Source organism: Macaca mulatta, chromosome 17 (assembly GCF_049350105.2).
Source record: "Macaca mulatta isolate MMU2019108-1 chromosome 17, T2T-MMU8v2.0, whole genome shotgun sequence".
Classification (NCBI taxonomy): Eukaryota; Metazoa; Chordata; class Mammalia; order Primates; family Cercopithecidae; genus Macaca; species Macaca mulatta.
In genome coordinates this window covers 7,594,701-7,621,502 of record NC_133422.1, presented here as the reverse complement: position 1 = coordinate 7,621,502, position 26,802 = coordinate 7,594,701, and the positions used below count along the sequence as shown (strand labels likewise).

General features: G+C 37.1%; 1 protein-coding gene across 3 annotated transcripts in view; it reads left to right on the top strand.

Moving 5' to 3' along the window:
* Positions 1-26,802, top strand: part of LNX2 (ligand of numb-protein X 2) — a 76,446-nt gene that overhangs the window by 38,687 nt on the left and 10,957 nt on the right. For 2 of the 3 annotated variants that reach the window (XM_077973637.1, NM_001258047.1), the window contains 5 exon segments: positions 174-680; positions 13,723-13,970; positions 15,173-15,372; positions 20,301-20,669; positions 23,394-23,537. In XM_077973637.1, the coding sequence (XP_077829763.1) occupies positions 274-680; positions 13,723-13,970; positions 15,173-15,372; positions 20,301-20,669; positions 23,394-23,537 (1,368 nt within the window). In that variant the 5' untranslated portion in view covers positions 174-273. 3 annotated transcript variants of the gene reach the window in all.

Genomic DNA, 26,802 nt, shown 5'->3' with positions numbered 1-26,802 from the left:
AGGGCTGATTGCTTGAGTCCAGGAGTTCAAGACCACCTTATGACTCATTTATTACCTGATTGAACCTTAATTTTTTACTAGAAAAAGCTAACCAGTAATATTATGTTGATACTTTTAACCTACCTTGATTGATATAAATTACCTTTTTTAATGTGTTTGTTTTGCTTATCTAGAAAAACACACCTTGACGTTAGTCAGATACATCACTGTCTGTTAAAGGAAACCAAGCTTGAAGTGGAAGTCTAACACATGAGGATGCAGAATTGATTCAAAATGGAAACAACAAGTGATGAGATGTCGTCTGTGGAACAGACCTCCTCCTCTTCTCTAAACCCCCTGTGTTTTGAATGTGGCCAGCAGCACTGGACAAGAGAAAACCACTTATACAACTACCAGAATGAAGTGGATGATGACCTAGTCTGCCATATTTGCCTTCAGCCTCTGCTGCAGCCACTAGACACACCCTGTGGACATACATTCTGCTACAAGTGCCTCAGAAACTTTTTACAAGAGAAAGATTTCTGTCCATTGGACCGGAAAAGACTTCATTTTAAGTTGTGCAAGAAGTCTAGTATTCTAGTTCATAAACTCCTAGACAAATTGTTAGTTTTATGTCCATTTTCTTCAGTGTGCAAAGATGTAATGCAACGCTGTGATCTGGAGGCACATCTCAAAAACAGGTAAGCAAAAAATATGAAAGAAGTAACTCCAGATTGTATAAAAAGATGGTTGAAATGAACATAAAAACTTGTTTAAAACGAAACAAACCAAAGCACTAGTAAGTAAATGGGCAAATCAAGTACAGAAGAGATACAATAAATAAGTTGTATGGAACAGTATTTAACATTATTTATCAAAAACATGAATACAAAAACTACAGTGAGGAAGTGCTATTTTATACCTGTTAATATTTTTGCTGCTGTAATATGAAACCAATATATTCAAATGGATGACAGGATATTATGATAGATTCTTTTTGTTTTGTTTTTTTTTTTTGAGACGGAGTCTTGCTCTGTCACCCAGGCTGGAGTGCAGTGGCCGGATCTCAGCTCACTGCAAGCTTCGCCTCCCGGGTTTACGCCATTCTCCTGCCTCAGCCTCCCGAGTAGCTGGGACTACAGGCGCCCGCCACCTCGCCCGGCTATTTTTTTGTATTTTTTAGTAGAGACGGGGTTTCACCGTGTTAGCCGGGATCGTCTCTCGATCTCCTGACCTCGTGATCCGCCCGTCTCGGCCTCCCAAAGTGCTGGGATTACAGGCTTGAGCCACCGCGCCCGGCCGATAGATTCTTTTTATAAGGCAATTTGGCAGTTCGTTTTTAAAAACTGTATAACTGTATATCTTTTATCTAGCATATTATCCTAAGGAAATAATCTAAAAGAAGGAAAAATTGTATGTAAATATGTTCAGTGCAACATTGTGCATAGTTTGGTAAATTGGAATCTATTATTTAAAAGTGGGGAAGGGTTAAGAAATACTATGCATATAACTCAGTGGGATATTATGCAAGCAATAAAAATAATTTTGTTGCAATATGGAAATAAATACATGATTTTATTTGCTAAGATCTTGTGAAGATTCTGGGTTCAGGGACTAGACTGAACAAGAACTAGGAGTTGGAAAACTAAATATTTAGTGGGGATTTCTGTTCTAATAAAAGCTTTTTAAAAGGTTAAGTAATTTATTTAGCTGTTTGGTGAGTTTTATGGTTTGATTTTGGTGATTATGATTTGATCTTTAACTTAGGAAGAGTTACAGTATAAGTCATTTGTGTAGAATCACATAAAATGGCAGAAATAAATACTGATTTCTAAATTTCAAGTTAAGCCAGGTGTACAGTATAAATCTGCAGTAATCTCGAGTACTGTGAAAAACAATGCATACTACATCATACTAGACTTAGATGTAAGAGTGTAAGTCTGATATAGAATGGCTTGCTATTACACTCACACATAAAATCATAGACTTGAAGGAGATTATCTAATCCCCCTCATTTTATGAATAAGGAGACTGAGTCATAAAAATTTAGAGTTAGCTAATGCTGTAGTTAGACTCAAGCTTTACCGTTCTTGTTTACTATTCTAATAAAAGGTTTCATTCATGTGCACATGAAATACATTCATTCTGTATCAACAAATTGTTATTTATTTCTAAACATCATATTTAATTAAGACATGAGAAACAATGGAAAAAACCGAGATGTTATTAAAATGTTAGAAACATTTAGATTTATAGAGTGCTTAAATCTAAATTTGCTGTCTAGAACTAGGAGGTAACATAGAGTAGGATAGACAGACTTTTGAAAATGCGTGTAATGGCCGGGCGCGGTGGCTCAAGCCTGTAATCCCAGCACTTTGGGAGGCCGAGACGGGCGGATCACGAGGTCAGATCGAGACCATCCTGGCGAACATGGTGAAACCCCGTCTCTACTAAAAAATACAAAAAACTAGCCGGGCGAGGTGGCGGCGCCTGTAGTCCCAGCTACTCGGGAGGCTGAGGCAGGAGAATGGCGTGAACCCGGGAGGCGGAGCTTGCAGTGAGCTGAGATCAGCCACTCACTCCAGCTCGGGAGACAGAGCGAGACTCCGTCTCAAAAAAAAAAAAAAAAGAAAATGCGTGTAATAATGTAGCGTTATATTTTTTTATATCTTCTGTAACCAGCAAGCATAGAATCTGAACATGATGGCAGAGGCCTCCTGGAAACTGATACTGGTCTTTTGAATATACTAGTCTGAGTCAGGATTAGTTACGGCTGAAGAATATTTCAGGCTGCTTCTTTCAGTAGAACTGTTCTTTTCAGGGTATAGGCTTCTTTTCTAACTTTTATAAACATCAGTTATGAGACGTTAGAGGAACTGAATGAAGTGTCAGTTCAGTTACTTACGACTTTGAGAGCTGAAAGATAACAGTTTCACAGATTTTTAGGAATATTCCTTTAATTAACATGCATTCAAGAATTTCATTTGCAATGGAAGTATTGCTAGTGTTTCTTATCAAACCATTTGTAACGCGAATGTTAAAAACCTTGGGAATTGCCGACTGCCCTTTCATTTACATGTTGGTAAAGGCTAAGCAGTTATTCCAGTTGAAGGTTTCATTTTCCAGGTGTGCTTTTAATATCGAAGTTACCAATTTTATCATTTCCAAAGTATCTTAGGCCTGTAATATGAAAGATACAATGAAAAGATGGATGATTGGAAAAGGTGGTGGTTTGCCTGATACAGACAGCTAAGAGTGATTATTGAGTATATAAATGTAAAAAAATTATAAAATGTAATATGATTTTTATATGCCATTTGAACAGATAGTGATGAACAGCCTGACCTTTCTCTATTCTCTTGAATAAGAATATTGAAATTAAGGTAGAAATGTATATTATACAACATGCAACCCTAAATAATGTAGTTCATTTGTTTATTCAGCAAATATTGATAATCTGCCGTGTGCCAGATGCTTTTCTAGGTGTTGGGTAGTCTCTGCAAGTTAGAATCTAATGCTGGGTTGTAGATTTCTTTAGAAACAGAACCATGTCTTTAGTCTTTCAGTTTATTTGCCCAAAGTTGACAGTCATCTCATGTTAGTCCAATTAAATTGTTGATCTATGTTGCAGTTATTCATTGCTGAGAAACTAACCACCCCAGACGTACTAACATAAAACAACAAGCATTTGTTGATTATGTGAGTCACGATGCAGACAGGATGCAACAGGGATGGCTTGTCTCTGCTCTCTCTGTGTGTGCCACAGCTGGGAAAGAGCCAAAAGCCAGGGACTGCCACAGTTGTAACTGGAGAGTCTACTTCCAAGATGGTTTCTTCATTCACATTTCTGGCACCTTGATGGGAACGACTCGGTGTGTGAGACTTGTCAGCTGGAGAGGCTACAGGTAGCCCTTCCAGCATGGCAGCCTCAGGGTATTTAAAATTCTTACATAGTGGTTCAGTGTCTAGTAGGCTGCATGGCCTCATATGATCTAGCCTTGAAGTTGCCTGGCATGCCTTCTCTGTTGGAAGCAGTCGTGAACCCACCCATATCTAAGGAAAGAGGACGTAGGTTTCACCTTGTGATGGGAAGTCAAAAAAATTTGCAGCCATACTCTAAAACCAACATAAACTGGCAAAAAGAATGATGTTATGAGGCGCAGAATATGATTACTATGACTATTTGTGGCTTCTCGGTATACAAATCTCACTTGTTAGAAATTCATAAGTCTGTAAGTTTCATTGAAATTCGTAGAATTTTAGCATCAGCAACAATGAGTCATTGTATAAAAGTTGCATGGCTGTCATGTGCCTTTGCTCTTGAGCTTTTAGGGTTTACAGGAATCTCTTAATTATTGGTAGAAATAGAACATTAGCAGTAGTTTGCATAAATTTGATAATTTCACATTTAAGTTCACCTTCCTATTTGAATGAAATTCTGCTCTTAACAAATGTGTTTTGATTTAAGAAGAGCAAACATTTTTCTCCTACGGATAAAATATTTATGAAAGATGAATATTTTTAAATAAAATTACTATTTTTAACTGATTACATATGAGTGAAATCTGAACAGAAATAAAGCCTTTGAAAAATATTCCACATGTTGTACTAAATATGTAACATTTTAATCGTTTCTTTGAAATTCTGCCAAGCAACATCAGCTATATAGCATTCCTCCTACCCTCTACCACTCATCTCCAACCCACCCTTAACAATTTAACATTTAAGGCTCTGGTAATTGTAAGTGCTAATTGTTGTTGTTGTTTCTAAATTGTGTGTTTGTGCCCTAGTTTATGGCAAGGTTCAGAATTACTTTTCTTTTCCTCTTAAAAATTACAATTTAATGCCATTATAAAAAGTTTACAATAGAAAACCTTTAAAGAACCTTCTTTCCTTGCTGAGACCTTTTCTTGTTCATGAGATGATTATGAAACCTTAAGTTCAAGTTTGTTCAACCCATGCCACATGCAGCCCAGGAAGGCTTTTGGGATTTTTTATTTTTTTCTTTTTTAAGCTCATCAGCTATCTTTAGTGTTAATGTATTTTATGTGTGGACCAAGACAATTCTTCCAGGGAAGCCAAAAGATTGGACACTCCTGCTTTAGATGGTGGTCTAGGAAAATAGAAAAAAAAGGGATCAGGGTAGGCTGAGGCATGATTGCCCTTTTAAATTCACAGTTTAACTTGGAGGGAAGTTTGTGTTTAGCACATTCTTATCGGTATTGTTTTTTCATGTATAGTGTGAAAAAGCAGATAATATGTATTTACAAGTCATGTATATGGTAAGGGTCTGGTATCCAGAATATATAAAGAACTCTTAGAAATGAAAAGATAAATCCAATTTTAAATGGGCAAAGGATTTGAATAGATGTTTCTGCAAAGATATTCAAATGGCCAATAAGCACATGACATGCTCAACATCATTCGTTCATTTTTACATTGGATTATTTGTCTTTTTTGCTAAGTTGTAAGAATTTTCTGTGTGTTCTGGATACTAGGCCTTTATCAGATATATGATTTACATATATTTTCTCCCATTCTGTCAGTTGTCTTTGCACTTTCCTACATCCTTTAAAGAACAAATAACTAATTTTTATGAAGTTCATTGTTGTTTGCTTATGCTTTTGGTGTCATAGCTAAGAAAACATTGCCCAATTCAAGGTCACAAAAATTTACCTGTATGTTTTCTTCTAAGAGTTTTCTAGTTTTCTCTCTTATAATTCAGTTTTTGATCCATTTTGAATTAATTGCAATGGGAAATCATAATGTGTATTGTTCAATCCTTTAAATTTTATTGAGGCCCTTTTTTTGTTTTGTTTTGAGACATCATCTCACTCTGTCACCCAGGCTAGAGTGAAGCCGTGCAATCTTGGCTCACTGCAACCTACACTTCCTGGGTTCAAGTGACTCTTGCGCCTCAGCCTCCTGAGTAGCTGGGACTACAGGCACACTCCACCACACCCAACTAATTTTTTTTTTTTTTTTTTTTTTTTTTTTTTTAGTAGAGATGGGGTCCTGCCATATTACACCAGTCTTGTCTCAAACTCCTGAGCTCACATGATCCTCCACCTAGGCCTCCCAAAGAGCTAGGATTACAGGTGTGAGCCACCATGCCCAGCCTTGATGCCTTTTTAAAAATGGCCTAGCACATGGTCTGTCTTGGAAAATGTCCTGTGTGTACTTGGGAATAATGTGTATTCTGCTGTTAATGGATGGAGTGCTTCATATCTCTATTGGGTCTAACTGGTTTATAGTGTTAAAGTGTCTATTTTCTGGTTCCATGTCTAGTTGTTCTACTAGTATTGAAAGTCAAGTATCAAAAGCTTTATTGTTGATTTGTCTGTTTCTCTGTTTTGTCATTTTTTACTTATGTATTTTGGGGCCGTTGTTTGGTACGTTTCTGTTTATAATTGTCGTATCTTGTTACGTTTTTCTGTCTTTTGGTTTATTTATGTCTTGGAATCTGAAGTGTGTCTATTGTAGACAGTTGGATTATGTTTCTTATAGCCCATTCTGCTAGTCACTGACTTTTTATTGGGATGCTTAATTCATGTAATTTAATGTAATTACTGATAAGGTAGACTTTACACTTGCCATTTTGCTGTTTGTTTCTATATGTCTTATTTCTTTTTTCCTCCATTTCTTCCATTTGTGTTAAATATTTTTAATATGCTATTTTAATTCCCCTATCATTTCTTTTAATTAAAATTATTTTCTTAGTGGTTATGCTGGGGCTTACAGTTAACAGTCTAGTTCAAATGAATACCAGCTTCATTTTCACTAATGAATTAGGGATCTCTAAGGAAACAGAACCAATATATGAGAAATTGGCTGACGTGATTATGGAGTCTGAAAAATTACACATTCTGCTGTCTGCAAGCTGGCAACCCAGGGAAGTCAGTAGCATGATTCAGACCTTCTCAGTCAGAAGGTCTAGAACCAGGAGAGCCAGTGATCCCAGTCTGAGGGCAGGAGATGAGATGTCACAACTCAAGCAGGAAGGCAGGAAAATAAGGAAGGAATTTCTCCTTCCTCCACCTTCTGTTTTCTTCAGGCACTCAAAGGATTGAATGATGCAACCACACTGGGGAGGGCAATCTACCTTACACTTTTCCGAGTCCACTGATTCACATGCTATTCTCAGCTAGAAACAGCCTCACAGACACACCCAGGAACAATGTTTAATCTGGATACCCCATGGCCCACTCAGTTGACACATAAAATTAACCATCACAAGTAGTATACAAAAACTTTCATACTCTCTCCCCTCCTGTGTGCTATTATTGTTACACAAGTTATATCTTAACACATTATATGCCCATCAACACAGAATTATTGCTTTATATGTTTTTCTTTTAAATCAGATAGGAGTAAAAGAATTATAAACCAAATAAAATAATACCGTATTGACGCTCTTCATTTTTCACATGAACTCGAGTTACTGTTTAGTGTCCTTTCACATCAGCTGATGGACTTCTTTTAGTGTTTCTTGCAGGTTAAGCATGCTACCAACAAACATTTTGTTTTTACCTAGGAATGTCTTAATTTCTCTTTTATTTTTGAAGTCTGCTGGATAGAGACTTCTTGGTTGAGAGTTTCCTCTCCCTCTCTGTCTCCCCTTCCCTCAGAACTTTGAGTCTGTCATCCCACTGCCTTCTAGTCTCCATGGTTTCTGAAGAGAAATCAGCAGATACTATTGAGGATCTTTTCCTTGTGATGAGCTGTTCCTCTCTTACTGTTTTCGAGATTCCTTATCTTTGACTTTCAACAGTTTTATTAGGAGGTGTCAAAGTGTGTATATCTTCTAGTTTTCCTACTTGGAGTTTATTAAGCTTCTTGGATGTGTAGATAAATGTTTTTCATCAAATTTGGGAAGATTTTGGCCGTTATTTCTTCAAATATTCTTTCTGCTCCTTTCGCTCTCTCTCCTTTTGGAACTCTCATTATGTATATGTTTATTCTCTTAATAGTGTCCCACAAGACCATGAGGTTCTGTTTTTTTTTTTTTTTTCTTCTTTCCTGTTCCTCAAACTGGATAATCTCAATTAACCTATCTGCAAGTTTGCCAGTTCTTTCTTCTGATTCATTTCTGCTGTTGAACTTCTAGTGAATTCTTTTTTCTTTTTTTGGGGGGGGTGGGGGAGGTTTGGTTGGTTTTTTTTTTTTTTTTTTTTTGAGATGGAGTCTCGCTCTGTCGCCTGGGCCGGAGTGCAGTGGCCGGATCTCAGCTCACTGCAAGCTCCGCCTCCCGGGTTTACACCATTCTCCTGCCTCAGCCTCCCGTGTAGCTGGGACTACAGGCGCCCGCCACCTCGCCCAGCTAGTTTTTTGTATTTTTTAGTAGAGACGGGGTTTCACTGTGTTAGCCAGGATGGTCTCGATCTCCTGACCTCATGATCCACCAGTCTCGGCCTCCCAAAGTGCTGGGATTACAGGCTTGAGCCACCGCGCCCGGCCTTTTTTTTGTTTTGTTTTGTTTTTGTTTTTTTTTTTTTTTTGGACAGAATTTTGCTCTTGTCACACAGGCCGGAGTGCAATGGTGCAATCTCAGCTCACTGCCACTTCTGCCTCCCGTGTTCAAGTGATTATCCTACCTCAGCGTCCCAAGTAGCTGAGATTACAGGCGTGTGCCACCACACCTGGCTAATTTTGTATTTTTAGTAGAGATAGGGTTTCATCACATTAGTCAGACTGGTCTTGAACTCCTGACCCCAAGTGATCCACCCGCCTTGGCCTCCCAAAGTGCTGGGATTAAAGCACCCGGCCATGCATTCTTTTTCATTAATCTTTTTAACTCCAGAATTTCTATTTGGTTCTTTATTATGACTTAATGTTTCTTTATTGATATTTTCTTTTTGATAAGGCATCATTCTCATATTTTTCTTTAGTTCTTTAGGTATGGTTTCCTTTACTTCTTTGAACATATCTAAAACAGCTGATGTAAGTTACAGTCTGATAAAGCTAATGCCTGGGCTTCCTTAGGGACAGTTTCTGTTGGCTGCTTTTTTTTCTTTTTTTTTTTTTTCCCTGTGAATGGGCTGTACTTGTTTCTTTGCGTGTTTCTTAATTTTGTATTGAACAGTGAACATTTAAAATAATATAATGTGGCAACTCAGATAACTAGATTCTTCTTCTTCCTAAGAACTTGTTGTTGTTGTTGTTTGTTTGTTTGCTACGTGACTCTTATGAACTAATTCTGTAAAATCGCTGCCCATTTTGTGTACTGGACGGCTAATGATTGGACCAATAATTCTTTAAATGCCTGAGATTAAAAAAAAAAAATCTCCCCATCTTTCATAGGGGTTCTGTGTGCATGGTGGGACACGCAACACCCTCAACACTCAGGCCACTGACAGCTCCACCTTAGCCTACACACACAGTCCTGAACATAGCTGAACCTCTGTGGATGTTTCATTCCCTGACTCTTCCTTTTAAACATTCTGGTTAGCCTTTTATTTGTCTTCAGGCAAGCACAATCTTCAGCAATTACTTCTGATTTTTTTTTTTTTTAAACAAATGCTAAACAAATGCCCCCAGTGAAAAGGAAGTTTGCCCTGGGTGAGCTCTGAGTCAAGTCAAGTCAAGACAGACACACAGTCATGCAGGAAGCAAGTATAGGGGAAAAAAAAAATAGAAGAAAAAAGACAAGTACACAATAGGGGAAGCATAGACAGGTCAGTTAATAACAGATATCTGGGAATGGGGCTTTGAAGGCTCTCCAGTCTTTGAAGGCTCTTCCAGTGTCAGCCAGCCTCCTGATTTCCACTGTGATGTGGGCTGTTGCTTTTCCAATATTCTGGGGAGGTGAGGATGGGAATAGGGTAAACTCAAATGCCACAAAGCTCTCTTTTTGTACTGAGAGTCAGCCATTTTTCTTGAACAAATGTTCTCCTGACTGCTATAATTCTTTGGCTAATTTCCAGAGTTCAGAAATGGTTGCTTCTGACCATTTCTTCCAGTGTTCTTACTGCTTTTATGGAGGAGAGACTTTTCAGATATTCTTATTCTTAATTCACCATTTTCACTGACATGACTTGAATTTTTGTTTATTCCCTAGCTATTTTTATCATTTTTCCTTGATTCTGAGGTGCTCACATTCTTCCAGCGTCATTAAATACCTGGCATTGTACAGTGGTTAGTATGCATTGTTTTATTTTGTTCCTGCTGCACTACCACCCCCGCCACTACTAATGCTAATACTACTGACAATAATAGAGTGTGTTGTTACACCATGTGTTTCCTAGTGTGAACTAGCTCATATGCAGTTGTTATCAGGGAATGATGTCACTGTAGCATACATCAAATTAGTCCATATGTAATTTTTCCTTTATGAGGAGAGCCAGAATAGTGGGAATAGAAGAATAACCTTCAGCAGGAAAGGAAAAATCCCTATTTGGGCCTTGGCTGCTGCAAGAGCATTTTGATTTTATTTTAAGAAAATTAAAAACCACACCTACATGTCCAGATCCCTCCCTCAGGAGGTGCAGCCCTCAGCCCATGGCAGGTCGCACTGCCTCAGCAGCCCAGTGTCTCAGAGCCCCGCTTCCCTCTGTATGCTCTCAGCATGTGCCCACCTCAGTCTAATTAGATGTCGCATGCTGTTCTGTTGTTTTTATTTATTTTTGATATCCTCTGTACTAGTCTCCTGCTACACTGAGTCACCTGCCCGAATAAACCAAGTCACCTCCCCCAATGCAATTTCAGTTTGTGTTCTTAAATGCTCCATTTCCAAAGATGGATAGGTTTTTGTTTTTGTGATTTCTGTTTTTTGGTGATCACTAAGACCCTTCTAGCCCCAACGTTCTGTGATTGTGTTTCTAGGTACAAGTTTTTGGAAGAAATTCAATTTATATTTTCCCAAGGCCTAGAAAAAGAATACCATGTGAATGAATTTAGTATGATACACTGGAAAGAACAGAAGCTAGAAGCCTTTGAAATCAGATCTGAGTTTGGATTATGGCTCTGCAGTTTAATAGCTGTGTGAGGTTGGCTTAGTTGGTTAAGTCTCAAGTTTCCCATTTGTTAAATGAGGATAACAGAGTAATTGTGAGGATTTAATGAAATAATGTATATAAAGGTTGTTACATAAGTGATTGGCACAAATTAGGCACGCCACAAATGTTGAGGTTTCGTTTCTCTTTTAGTTCCAAGTACTTGCAGCTTGAGGGATGATGGCTCTGAGTTGTCTGTAGTCATGAGCTTTTTTCTGTCCAAGCCTGCTCTGATCTACTCATTCCCTAATAGTTTTTTTTTTAATGTAGCTGTGTTGAGATGTATTTCACATATCATAAAATTCACCTATTTTATAAATTCATTATAAATTGCCCACTTTAAATAAATTCATTTTATCTAAAGTGTGCAATTCAGTGCTATTTAGTGTATTCACAGAATTATGTGACCATCATCACAATCCAATTTTTAGAACATTTTCAGCATGCCTAAAAGAAACCCAATACCCATTAGCAGCCATTTCCCATTCCCCGATACACAGGTTTGGAGTGTCTATCCCAACTCTTTTTTTCCTTTAAGCCCTGTTGCAGTTTTTTGTAGAATGCATAAATTATGTTAAAAGAAATGTATGTCGTATAATCTGGGCTTTTGCCCTTATCAGTGAAAGTGTTCTTTCCAAGGTTATCTTCTAATTGCCAAGTCAACCAACACTTTTTGGTCCTTATTTTATTTGCCATTTCTGTGGCCATTTGCACTATTGGTCACTTTTTGTTATTGTTGACACACTTATCTCCCTGGTTAAGTTTCCACTCTTTGTCTCATAATCTCCTTCTCTCTAGTTGTTCAATCTTATCTACTCAGCCGGTCCATCTCATTTAAATATGGGTTTTCCCAAAGGTGCTATCTATAGCCTTCCTCTTCTAATGCTGAGTGACACAATTTTTCCGTATTTTTACATGATATCATTTTTAATATTTTTCTTTAGTTCTTGTTAGCAGTTTGCTGTCTCACTGGGAATGTAAGTATACCTGTTACTTTCTCTAACAACTTTAGCTTTTCCTTTTAAAAGTTATTTTTGTGTTTAATAACTATAAGATAGGCCTTATAATTATTTCGTTCACGAAGGTGTAGAGTTGTTACCTAGACTGATTCCCAGGTCTACATAATCTGTTTGTATTTCCTCTTCAGTTCCTGTTCCTGGTTCATTTTTTCCATTGAAGACAAGCTAGTCTTGTGTAGATATCTGTGGATGATGTGATTTTGTAAATTAAATCTTTATCTGTCTTTTCAGCCATATTATTTTTATGGTCCAACTTTTGCCTCAACTTTTCTTTGAATAAAATATTTTAAAAATATATTTCGAATTAAACCTGCTTGCTTACTTGACAAAAGTAATTTTTTTCATAATCTAATTTTCAAAAATACTTGTCAGGCCCTTGCAAGAGCATTCCCTGGAGTGCTATACAGCAACACAAGGAGCAAACCATTTGTCCCCCTTCTTAACAAGGCATAGAACAAACAAGAAATGAGAGAAAGGTGAATAAAGACATTTCATAGTGAATCCCTTTCAATAACTTGAAATCTGGGATTTAAAAGAAATCTTTAGTTCAGAAGTGAAAATGTATTACTTTTATAGTTAAGCAATAGCTTTTAGTTTTAACTGAATTTAATTCTGTACTTTATTGTGTTAGAAATTTTGGATTTTTAAAAATGTTGTTGAGTGAAGGTCTGCAACCCTCTGCGTAAGGTCTGTGATCACCCATCCTACCAAGCGTTACTGCAGCTATTTACAGCCAAAGCAGGTGGCATCTGTAGTCGTGGTAGGCCTCGACTCTACATGTGTCCAACTTTCCTTCACTAATCTTCTTGTCCTCCTCCCCTCCTTCAAACTAGGCGGTATTAGGCACTGTCCAATCAAGGTGTCCAATGGAAAGACACTGGCCCCTTGACATCATTTTTAATATTTGTTATATAGAGCCTTTATTTAAATATTTCCTTGATTGTAAGTTTAAAAATTAAGCGTCCATCTGCTCCTTTTGTTTGCTTAAATAAGCAGAAACAAAGAGGTTAACAGTTGTGATTTCTGGGTGTTTATGTAAGTTTCCCAAGTACTTGGAATATATTCTTCAGTTTATGTAGCATATCAATAATTCTATTGAAATTCTAATTTCACAAACTAGGAGACATATTTTTCTTTCCATGTCTATCATAAAATAAATTATATGGGTCTTTCCTGTGCCTTCCTGTAAGTTGTAAAGCTTCAGATGTCTCACTACCCACTAATTAATGAGCGTGTCTTGTGTCTGTGAAGACTGTAGAAGCATGGTGGCACAATCAAGGTCTAAGTCAGGATGCAACCACTTGTGGGAGAAGACTGCTGATTTCACTGCTGTGGTTAAACCATTTAACCTGTAAAGGGCTTATATAATCAGAATTGCAGAATAATTCTTGCAGTACCGAGATGACTATGAGGGTGTTTTCTGGTGACAAGTATATACCTGCATACAATTATTTACTGACGTATTCTTTGAGATACATACCAAACCATTGTTCATGCTAATACCTTCTGTTCTTGATTATCTGCTCTATGGAGCAGTAAGAACTTAGTGTGAGTGGAGATTAGGATCAGAACTATGTACTGCCTGTAAGTACTTCGAGCCTCTGGTTCTGTTTGTGTAGAAGCTGTGGCCACTGTTTTGTTGTGGTACGAGCTATTAGTCTCCCTCCCTATTTTGTTTGTTTGTTTGTTTGTTTTCAAAATCATCTGGAAACCATCTGATATTCTTTTTCTAGATGTCCTGGAGCTTCTCATCGGAGAGTTGCCCTGGAGAAAAGGAAAACTAGTAGAACTCAGGCAGAGATTGAGAATGAAAATGGGCCCACTCTACTAGATCCTGCAGGTACCTCATCTCCAGAAACAGACTGTGTGGGGACAGGCGCAGGGCCTGTGGAGCGGCACTTGACGTCAGCGTCTCTTCCCGCGTGGAGTGAGGAGCCTGGCCTCGACAACCCTGCCTTTGAGGAGAGCGCCGGAGCTGACAGTACGTGTGCGGCAACTCCTTGTGTATTTCATCTCTGTTTCCTCTCTTCCCACTGCTTGCCCAACGTGTACTTTTTTCTTCTTTAAAGAAAAATTTTAAAAATAAAAATAAAACAAACAGGAAGAAAAAAAAAGAAACTTTATTGAGATATAATTTATATACGTCATTCACCCTTTTCATTGTACGATTCTAACAGTTTGCATTTTAGAAACAAATCACAAATCTTACCCCAGAGGCAGATGATTCTAACCCATCCCTTTTCTGTTGCAGTCTGTGAACTCCCTAGTCATTCACATGGTTATTACCGTCTGTGTGTCTGTGTTCAGAAACTTGTTTGCTGCTTGTCATAAGTCAACATCAAGAACAACACAGATGCTTTTCTGTGTCAGGTGCTGTGCTAAACATTTTATATGTATTAGCTATTTAGATGCTTGTAACATTTTAAGTTTGGGTTTTGTTTTTTTTTTTTTTTTAACAAGAAAACTGAGGCTTGAGAGATGAATTGGTCAAGTTTATACAACCAGTAAATGACTGGGTTTGTATTTGACTCCAAGACCATGCTTCTCACCATTATACACCTCTGGTACCAGCCACTGCTCTATAACCCACTAGGAAATTAACAGAAGGCCTGTAGTCATGTGTCTTGGGCATATCATGGTAGTGGGCCCTTGATATTTCCTTTTAACAATGATTTTCTTTTTCCAAGCTCTACTAAAAATTTGAATTTTTCCTGCTGCAACTATGCGCCTTCTTCATTTCCTACGTATCCGTTCAAGACCCACCGCTTCTTAGGCACTTGATGTGGCTACTCTCTCAACACCTGTGCTGTTTCTACGCCACAGAGCTAGTGTTTCCTTTGTACTGCCTTGCATTATGTACAGTTGTTTCGTGGTCCAAACTTTCACTCATCAGTGAGGACTGGATGACTTTCTTTTCATATTTCTTAATCAAATCACTGTGTTGTCCCTAGTGATCTGATATATAGTAGCTATTTATTATTTACCGATCACTTTTAGTAGAGAAAATTTTTAGATAATCTTAACAACAGATATTTTGTCATTTTGTTTCTTATCCCATGATACTGCTTAGCTGTTAATCATGTATTAATGTGACATATTTACCTGAAGATAATCAGAATATAAATTGTTGGGTTTTTTTTTTTTAAACATCTGTTTTTGTCTGTCTCATTTTTAACTTGGCAGCCACACAACAGCCACTTAGTTTACCAGAAGGAGAAATCACTACGATTGAAATTCATCGGTCCAATCCTTACATTCAGTTAGGAATCAGCATTGTGGGTGGCAACGAAACACCACTGATTAACATTGTCATCCAGGAGGTCTATCGGGATGGGGTCATTGCCAGAGACGGGAGACTTCTTGCTGGAGACCAGATTCTTCAGGTATCAGTTTTAATTATTCTGTTAACTTGTGCCTTTTTGTTCTATTCTTAACACTTAAACCTTAGAAAATTGTGGTGTTTTGGAACCTAAATTATATATAGGTTAGTTTTACTGTTTCTATATGCAAAACATCAGAATTTATCTGTAATTTGTGTTGTTTTCCCATATACACAGCATTTTTTTCTTCCTATCTTAATTTTCAGTCCTGCATGCGATGTGGCTTGGCACATGATCTCAGGCTCGCTGAACTAGCTGGACTGTTCCTTGGGCTGGCTAGCCTCTCCCTGCTTGGACTTCTTGAACGGCTGTTCAAGGGTCACCTTCATCCGTGTTGAAATTATCATCTCATTGGTTTTATTTTACACCCAGTTTTCCCACTCATTACCTTCATTGTTGGATTTATCCTTTTCTCTACAGGTTACTAAAATCTAGAAAAGAAGGAACCGTGTAGCACTCATAATTTATACTACAGATTATAAGATAGAATTCAGAAATCTTACAGTCATCTCCTATCAACTCCCTAATGCACTCTCCTCAGCAAACATTATAACTCTGCATTTTCAGTAATCTCCTTCGCCCCCCTTACTGGTTGCCCTTTCAGAAGATGATCTTTAAGAAGAAACAGGTATTCTCCAAAAATAACTAGCGTGGGACAAGATATTTTATTAGAGGGCAAGTTGAGATGAGGGGAGGAGGATGGTAAGAGTTCTACGATACCAGAGTTGATGTTAATACTGGCCTGGACTATTTTCATCATACAAAGGTGATAATAATTGAAGCTTAAAAATGGATAACTTCTAGGAGAGAGAAGAAATATTCATGAACAAGAAAAAATGTCTCCTGTCAACCTAAGCACAGGGATTCCTCTCTCTCCTTGGGTTTGTGGTTCAGTCCTTCACCATGACCTGTTGATATCTACCCGCTACTTCCATTTTGCTGCCACTTCTTGAGTCTAGGACTTCTCTACTTCATATCTAATTTAGTAGAATACCCTATCATATACTTCTGCCTCCCAACTCTTCTCCCTTAAATTTGAAACAATCACTGCCAAGTGAATACATCAGTAACCCTGCTTGCCTTGCAGAGATTCAACTAGAAGGTCAAGTCCAGACTGATTAATAGTCAGGGTCCTCCGTGGTCTCTTCTACAACCCGTCTTCTTAATCTCAACTCTTCATTTCAGGCACACCAGCTCATTCATTTCTCACAGCGTTCTAGGCACTGTACTAGTTGCTGGTGGTACATTTCAGAGCAAAATACTGACCTGTCCTCATGGAACATACAATCCAGTGGAAGAGCCAGACATAGCAGTCTTCTTCCTTTCCTGCAAACACCTTATTCCCACATCGCAGCCTGTCTTCATCTCATGCGCCAGTTTGTTCACCTTCATCCTTAAAGCTTTTTGTTCAGTCATTCTCCCCCATACTGATTCCTCCTACCTTAGTTATTATTGACATTCATCACTTTACTCTTCATCACTTGGCACGTGCTCAGTTACAGTGAATTGTTTGAACATTTTATGTATGTAGGCATGATCTAAGGTAATTGCAACCACCCTAATGGTACAGATTATGATACAGATTTCTCATAGCTTGTAATAAGTGCTCAGAAAATACTTGCTGAGTCAATAAAAGAGTGAATTTGAATAGAACATGCTGTTGGGAATAGCCATCTCCTTTATTAGAATGAAAACTTGGTTAGGATTTTTAGTTCTTGAAAAGAAATCTCTAGACTTGGGTCTGGGGGAGGCTACAAAGGCAGCCAGGACTGACCCTACTAGGGATTCTTGGGTTTGGTTTCCACTCCCACTTGTATGCTGCTTTTCATGGTGTATTATTCCTGAAAATAATTAATATCAAGCCCAAAACCCTTCCTTCGTTACCCCTAGCGTGGCTGAGACAGACTGAACTTTCAAACAGTGTTTTTTTTTGTTTTTTTTTTTTTTTACCAAATACTTAGACATAATAGAGGAATACAGGAATATAACTAATCCAGCTTATATAAAATCAGATTCCTGATCCAGTCATAGCTAGCTATTTAGTTATCCTAGCTGCATTTTGTGATATTAGTACTCTAGCTGCACAGGCTGGCACAACTTGTAGGACCCCTTGTATTATTTACGTCCTAGCTCCTGACTTGATTTTGCAGAGAGGGACTCTTATAACTCATTTCCCAGATTCGTCCTCCCAGACGTCTTGACACTTTGGCGGTCAGGACCAGGAAAGGCAGATAGTCCTTTTCTGCAGCCCACTGAGTGCTCTTTGACTCTCCCTCTTCTGGCCTTTTTAGCTGAAATGTAAATGTACACTTATTTTTGTGTTTTGCTACTAGCCCAGTATTGTTACCATATTTATACATTTTTCATTCTCTTTTTTAATTTTCAAAGTAAAAACAAATGTTTTTATTTATATTTCTTTGAATATAACTGAGATTCGTTTAAGTTTCTTTACTAATACATTTCATCAGTGGGCTCGTTTCTATTTTAGAGAATGGTTCATTAACACAACTGAATCTTTAGACCTCAAAAGATTATAATTATCTGAAATTATCAACCATGTTTTTGGGAATTAATTCAGAGTTATAAAGTCTACATTGTAGAAATTCCACTGCATTATTACTGTTTACGGTAACCTGTATACTAATAACTCCACTAATGGCAATCTTACATCTAGTTTAATGATTCAAATTGATAAGAAAGGTCTGAGCACATAACCTGATGAATGCATTCACAAAGGGTCTCTCCTGTTATAGGCCCTGACTTCTGATTGGCTTTTAACTGGTGTGTTGGAGCCAATACATAAAGCCACTCCCCTTTCCCACATGTGGACTAGTTATGGTTATTCAAAAGTAAACACTTGGAAGGAGGCCTCTTTGGTTACCTCCAACTTTGTATAAGCTGAATAAATATAACACAGTGAGCCAGTTTGAAAATTTTGAAGAGGCAGTAAGATGGTTCATTTGCAGACTAGAGAGCTAGCTTGCATTTTCATTTTTGCAGACCATATACATAAGCAGTGTGTATGGCTTTGGTGGTTTTCCCATATTTATATATATTTATTTATATACACAAACATTATTAAATAGCCTCTTTGAAAAGAAGAACCATATGCCCTCAGAGCCTTTTGCTACTCTTAGAGTTTCATATGCAGCCTCTTTGAGCAGTTTTGAAGAAAAAAAATACTGCTATTATAAATTACCTCAATATCATTATTATTAATAAAAGTAATATAACTTAGAACATTATTAAGAATAAGTATTTTCAGTTTAATGAAGTCATCAGTAATGTAGGCATTTTCAGTTCTGAAGGAAAATAATTACAGCTGTTGATTGTATCGATTAAAAAAACACATTTAGCTCAAAAATGAGATAGTTTGCTGGGTTGATGTTATTTTTACGAAATCTAGAAACAATATTTTATTTGCTTTATCTGAATTTCACCGGCAACCATGCATTCCTGGAGGAAAAATATTTTTCCAGTTGTAGAATATTCCCCAGCCTGCTTCACAAAGATGTGATGAGGCTGCATGGTTTACACATGGCTGGATTTTAGTCAGACATTTTGTAAAGTCATTTGTGATATGTGTGATATGTCTGAATGTAAGATAGAAAAATGTGAACCTACAGGTAGGGTAGCTTTTTAGCTAAATAGCTGGAAATGGTGGTTTAGCTAATGTATCTATGTCTGCCTGGATTTTTAGAAGCTGCTTTCTAAATATAATAGAACTTCAGAAGTTCCATTTGACCTTGTATTATTCAATACTTTTACCAAGGACTTGGATGACTACCAAATTCATAGATGTTGCAGACTTGGGAGAAAGCAAGTTTGTGTGTGACATCTGTGCATTTGGTGATTGAATTCTGAAAGATGTTAATAGGTCAAAATCAACAAAATTCAAAATAGTAGTATTTACAACTATCAATCCTAAGTAAATAGGAAGAGGGGAGTCTTGCCTAATGTGGATTTGTGTGAAAAAGATTTAAGAATTTTAGGTGATCATAAGCACCTAACTCAGAGCCTGTCATATAACAGATGGTCAGAGGATGTTGGTTTCATCTCAGATCTATTCAGAGAAGAACTCTAATTGTGATAAATGCTAAGAATCATGCTCATCTCTTGTAACTAAAGAAATAATTGAAGTTAGGTGTATTTTCTAAGTGCTGTTACATATCCAAGGATCAGTCACTATACTTTTTTCAAGGTTATAAAGGTGGATACATAAATGTTATATGAGTATTGAATAATGCATTAGATATACATTCTATTTTACTTTTAATGGTAAAAGCTGTAATGACTTTTGCACCAGCCTAATACTTGTGTGCTGAGGAATTAGAGTGAAATTACAATTAACCTGGTTTTCTTTCAAGTAAAAGTCACTTATCTAAAATAAGGTTGTATACCTGGAATGTGCTACTTTCCTTAAAATAACAATTTATTTTCTCTAGCTTAAGTGTATTTAATTTGGTAAAAGCAAATTTGTAATCTAGTAAAACTTAAATTTGTGTTCCACTAGAATTAGTATTTATTTCATTAGCACTTGCTGCATGTTGATCTGTTCATTCTCATACTGATCCCATGAAGTAAAACATATTTTACAGATGAGAAGACTCATCTAGACAAGTTCTATAATTTGCCTAAGGTTATCAGTTACTAAATGATAGTACCTAGGACTCTAATTCAAGACTGTCATTAAAGCCCGTGATCCTAGCTACTCTTGTCTCCTTGATGCTAATCAATGTAAGTTAATATTAGAAACTCTATTTTTAAATGTCTTTAATGTGGTTTTCTTTGTAAATAATGATTGTATAGCATTCTCACCATACTTAGCACTCTCACAATACTTAGTGTCCCTTGGAAATGTTACATAAACGTTCCTACAAATTGGAAAAATGAAAGGTTGTCACAGTTTTGTCACAATTCTTTTTTTCTAGGTCAACAACTACAATATCAGCAACGTGTCCCATAACTATGCCAGAGCTGTCCTTTCCCAGCCGTGCAACACACTGCATCTTACTGTGCTTCGAGAGAGGCGCTTTGGCAACCGAGCACACAACCATTCTGATAGTAACTCTCCGCGAGAAGAGATTTTCCAAGTGGTTCTTCACAAACGGGACTCTGGTGAACAGCTTGGCATTAAATTGGTGCGAAGGACAGATGAGCCAGGGGTTTTTATTCTTGACCTGCTGGAAGGGGGGTTGGCTGCGCAGGACGGCAGGCTCTGCAGCAATGACCGAGTGCTGGCCATCAATGGGCACGACCTGAAGCATGGAACTCCGGAGCTTGCTGCCCAGATTATTCAGGTAAACCCTCTGGGCCTTCATTCCAAAGGCTTGGCCGAAATGATCGTATAGCAGTATTTGTTTTCATTGGCCAATAACATCAGAATTCAGGGGACATTTTATATTTCGTTAGAAAATCAGGTATGGCTACCTGAATTCTTTAAAATCCACACTAGTATAGCTTCATTGGAGATAGTCTTTTCTAAAAACTGTATCCCTGTGAACTTTGGGGATGATTATTTACAGAGCGTAGGCTCTACTGTTTCATACTCATTTCTCATTTGGGTCCTGGGTTCTATTATTAAGCCAGATGTAGCAGATGGTAGTGTCCACCTTTTAGAAGTGAGGAAAGGGAGGCTTAAAAGAGCTGTGATTACCAAGGATCTGACTTACCTGGTCTCTTAACTCCCTGTCAGGATCTACATAAATAGGGGAAGAGTAACTCTTATCTCGGTAGTGCTTTGTTGTTGTTTTTAAGGAATTCACGGTGTTTAAAATACATGATAAAATTTGTCCTCATAGCATCTTTGGGACGTAAGTAAGGATAGTCATGATTAGAGGAGGAACATGTTTTTCACAAAAGCATGAAGACAGGTAAGTTGGAAAGTCCTCCAGGCAAGATCTACACGTTCTGCAACATGCCATAGCATTTAATGGTATGAGCAACTTCTCCAGTGATAAGGATGCAACAAAGAGAAGTTTTCCTTAAAGTCAGCAAAACAAAACACTGTAAAGGAAACCAGGAATTATGTCCTTGAGCATCAGGAAGTAGGCTAGGCCGATAGTCATTGAAAAATGTGTTTACAACACGGAAATAACAATGAAAATTTAAGACTATAAGAAAACCCTGGTCTCGGCCGGGCGCGGTGGCTCACGCCTGTAATCCCAGCACTTTGGGAGGCCGAGGCGGGCGGATCACAAGGTCAGGAGATCGAGACCACGGTGAAACCCCATCTCTACTAAAAATACAAAAAATTAGCCGGGCGCGGTGGCGGCGCCTGTAGTCCCAGCTACTCAGGAGGCTGAGGCAGGAGAATGGCGTAAACCCGGGAGGCGGAGCTTGCAGTGAGCCGAGATCGGGCCACTGCACTCCAGCCTGGGTGACAGAGCGAGACTCCGTCTCAAAAAAAAAAAAAAAAAAGAAAACCCTGGTCTCAACCCTCTTTATTGTATTGAGAGGAGATTCTGATATTGGTGTAATTTCATAGACTTGAGGCTTAAAGAAATTGGATGCCTTAAAATTTCCTCAGATTAAAGGCAACATTAGGACCTATGTCTGTGGATATCAGCCAGCAGCTGCACCACTAAAACCCAGCTCATCTTGAAAGAGCGGAGATTGGTGGGAGGGAGGGGAGAAAGGACGAGGAGGAAGAAGAAAGCTAATAGAGTTGTAGCATTTGTTTGAGTGAAAGAGTCAAGTGAGAGGCCGGATCAATAAGACAGAAAATAATAGATAGACTATATGTATTTCAGGCAACGTTTAAATTATCTCATCTAGTTCATTCATTTGGATGATTCTAACTAAATTTCTAACCAAAATGTGAAAAAAATACAGATACACAGGTAGAAAATATATTTTAAATTGTCTATGATCATATTTTATATTTGGATGTTATAGTTTCATCGTATTTTGTGCTATAATTTTCTCCAAATAATGGAAAACTGAAGTTGCTCAATTTGTTTCCTTTTGAAAATAAGTAAAAGCCTTATTGTTTTTGGATTTTAAAAAATAACATATACTCCATGTCTTAAAAGGAGACCAATAGTAAATGATTTTAGTAAGGCATTAAACTTGTTTCTCACTTATTTTCTAATGTAAGAATTGAAAATAAAGTGATTTTTTAACATTATTGACTAGAATCACGGGAGAGGTCTCCACTTTGTACCACAATTTCTTTAAAGCAGGCTATCATATTTTCCTGTAGGAATTACAGTAAAATGGCATTGTGGTCATGACGAAGAGTCAGCATCAAATAAATTAGACTTTTACTTTAAAAGGAAGCATTAAATAACTTGTAAAAATGTAACCAATGTAAACGTATGTTCAAAATATGATAGCTAACAAGCCTCTAAATTTAAAACGATAGTCATGAACCTCTAAAATAATTTAACACTTGAGATGTGTGTGTCACATTCACACACATATGCTATATATATACACACACATACATACAAAGTCTTGTTATGCAGGATTTCTGTAGTCATTCTTTTCAAGAATGTTGATGCTGATGTCCTATTTTTGACTCAGACCTATAGAGGCAGAAACAAAGCTGTGCAGAATTTCATTATTATTTCGGAAGTAGCCACCATGGAAATTTATTTCAGAAGTCACAATGGACTTTAATCAAGTTTCGAAGCAGTTCTTCCTTTTATTTTCTTTCCTTTGCTCTGTCTTGCAATATCAAGGCCAACCTTGAAGATGCAAAGAAGTATTACAAGAAAAGTTACCAGTCATGGGGAGATAAGAACCCAGGCAGTGTGACCACTTTGCCTTGGTCATTTTGGAGGTGGGGTTGCAGAGGGCATGCCCAAGAATTTTGTGTGTATGCGCTTCAACTGCAGCAGTTTTAAGATATTAGCTAATGAAACGAACTCATTCCTCTTGCCACCAGGTGCTTGCAGTCACTGCCCAGATGATCCCCTGGTACCGTGATTGAGAAGTGCATTGAAAGTTATACTGTGTGTAATCTTTAAAATTACAAACATCATTAGTCACTTGTGGTAATGTATTTGTGTTTTCTCCAGGCCAGTGGGGAGAGAGTGAATTTAACAATTGCTAGACCAGGGAAGCCCCAGGCTGGTAACACCATTAGAGAAGCAGGAAATCATAGCAGCAGCAGCCAGCACCACACACCACCACCGTATTACAGCAGACCAAGCTCACATAAGGTGAGGATTTTTTTTTTATGCCACCATCAAAGGATCATCGTTACAAGCTGGCAAGATTTCAATGAAGGTTTTTTGTGTGTCAGTCATACCTCAATAAAGTAGTTTTTTAAAAAAAGATTCAAATGAGGGTTGTTATTCTGTTGAAAAATATAGTTGTTTGGAATGTGAAATGTATATGTTTTGCTACCTTGGAGAGTGACTGCGTTGTTCCTTAGAACTAGAGATAGTTGCTTGGAGGGGAAGTTTCCTTTGCCAGGTGATAAACGAGAAGCATGAAATCTTCTACTTGTTTAATCCTACTTGAAAGTGGAATTTATCTTGGGTTGCTTATTTAAATGTAAGAGTTAGTTATTGAAAAAACATAATGAAGACAAGATTGATAAATGTATACTTGGTAATTGAGCCTGTTGCCTACAGAACCAGAATTAGATACGTGAAGATTAAACATATGAATCATGAATTTTGATAGGTACATATATAGCATATTTACATATTTGATAGGTACATATATAGCATATTTCTTTTTATGTTAAAGCTTAGAGGAATATTACCCTAAATCTTTTAAAATTCCCATATGTTAAGCTTTGTTACTGTTTCTTCAGAATCAGTATTTCCCTGGTTTTATAATGTATTCTACGTCAGCTGAGAATTTTGATGCTACCTCACTTTCAATCCAGAAATCTAAAAGGATGGTACTTTAGCATTCTTGGTATAATTTACTTCATTTGATCCTTCATTTGAACTCTTAACTTCCAGTGGGCCAGGAGTTTTAAAACAATGATGCGAATGATGCTTACCCAATTATGTGAAAATAAAAGCTAAATGTGAGCTACCAGAGTAATTCTCCTTAAGTAAAATTAAATTGCTTTACTAAGCAAAAACTTTTTTATTGTCACCTGAAAGTACAACATTTGAGTGAGTAATTAGCTTTGGAGTCCGTCTCTGGTACCCTAAGAAAGCATAGCTTAAAGACAGTATTTTTGGCCCATCAGGTTTATATGGTTTTCTTTTCTTTTTTTTTTTTTTTTTTGAGACGGAGTCTCGCTCTGTCACCCAGGCTGGAGTGCAGTGGCCGGATCTCACCTCACTGCAAGGTCTGCCTCCCGGGTTTACGCCATTCTCCTGGCTCAGCCTCCAAGTAGCTGGGACTACAGGCGCCCGCCACCACGCCCGGCTAGTTTTTTGTATTTTTTAGTAGAGACGGGTTTCACCATGTTAGCCAGGATGGTCTCGATCTCCTGACCTTGTGATCTACCCGTCTCAGCCTCCCAAAGTGCTGGGATTACAGGCTTGAGCCACCGCGTCCGGCCAGGTTTATATGGTTTTCTGAGCTTAAATTCTATACAGACTTGTCACTGGTCTTTGGTTTAGTTAATACTTAAAAGAAATTATAATCACAGACTTCATTCTCATTTCTGAGCAAAACTCAAAATGTATGAAGGAAACCTGTAATTTGCCTTTAAATAATGACTGTGGAAATGGAGTAATTGTTTTAAATAGGAATTTTTGAATAGGCATTGTTTCATATACCTAGTCCTTGTTTTATAAGTTTTGTGTACATATAAAACTATAATATGAGGTACAAGTTGGTAATTGAATCTTTTATGTTATTGAATTTTATAATTTGAGATATGGGTATATATAACAATATTACAGTTTTAAGAGAGTTTGAAAAACTGTAATTAATAATTCCAGTATTCATATAGCAAACTGTCCTTAATTCAGTTTGTTTTGGGCACATGTATTTTTCTGTTATAACTAGGCTAATTCTGATTCTCTTTAATTTTATATGACGATGTTCTAAATAGTGATGCTGAACTTAATCTGTTCTAGGCACTCTGCAAACCTGGCTGGTTAGAAAAACCACTTGAAATGGAATGTGTTTATTTAGCTATTTACTACTAACATGCTCTGCTTGTTATGTCAAATCCTGATACAGCATAGTAAAAGTCTCCTAGGGAGAAAACATGCAAATTCACCAGAACAATCTTTTCAGACAATTATAAGCATTCTAAAAAAATATAGTATATATGTTAGTCTACTACAAAGCTTCCCAGTAGCTGTTTTGATAAACATTCATGTAGTTTTAGGAAGTTCCTTGAAGCATACTGAGTATAATCTTTGAAGTTTGGTTTGGTTCCTGGGTAAAAATTGCATACATTTCAGACACTTAGAGTAATAAAACACCCACACTTAACTGCTTAAATATGTAAGAACTGAACCTGCTTAAATAAATATACTCAAGGTTGAGTTTACCTGAGTTGTCTTCAGAATAAAGTTGTGTTTGTCTAATTTTGAAGGCTGCTGACAAAAATGTCATACCTTTGGATAGGAGACTGCCTTAAAATGTTTACAAATTTTCTCCTTGGTCATAACATTTTCTGGGAATACTGTGCTGCTATTACAGATAGCTCCTTTGGTAAAATTTCAAGAGTATAATTTCACATCTGGAGAAGGGTAGATAGGCCTAGAATTCCAGGCCCTGATTTAGAGATTTGATAAACGCCGTTATTAACAGTTAAATACATGTCAATTCTCTAAACTAATGTGACTTAAGGAAATGTTATAATTCTGTAAATATAATTTGTATTTTTTATTTTTTATATTAACGGTGTTAATTACAACATTCTCTTAACAGTTAATAAGTGTTAAAACCTTCTGAGACATTATCTTGCACTGTACACTTAATGGGATAGTTCTTGTGTGGGTGCATATATACAATATGTACATGTAGTCTATCACACTATATAGACATATACAAAATACTATTTATATTAATATATATCGTACATACTTTTAACACACGTAAGTTTTGAATCCCAGGACGGTTGCCTATATTAACATGATTCAGGACAAGTTACATGACCTCCCTAAGTTTGTTTCATCTTTTGTCAAATGGGGTCAATAATAATATATAATTTCAGGACTTTTGTGAAGTTTAAAGGAAATAATGCATGTAAAGGCATTAGCTTTTCACAGGCTAAGCCCAAATGTTAATTATTATTTTAATATTGCGTATGTACATCTTATTTTTTACTGAGTTCTAATTCAAAAGAAAAGTGATGTTTTAAATTCTTTTTCTTCCAGGAGCATCTCAATAATAAACAGTAGTAACAAATGTCAGTAAAAATGGAAGAATATTAATTTGTTGGGAATTTATTTCCCTGTCATTAACTTTTTCAAAAATTCAGTCATTTTGTATCCCTTTAGCTTTTCATGAAGATTTTGGAGGTAGATTTGCAACTTCTTCATGATTTGAGCACTC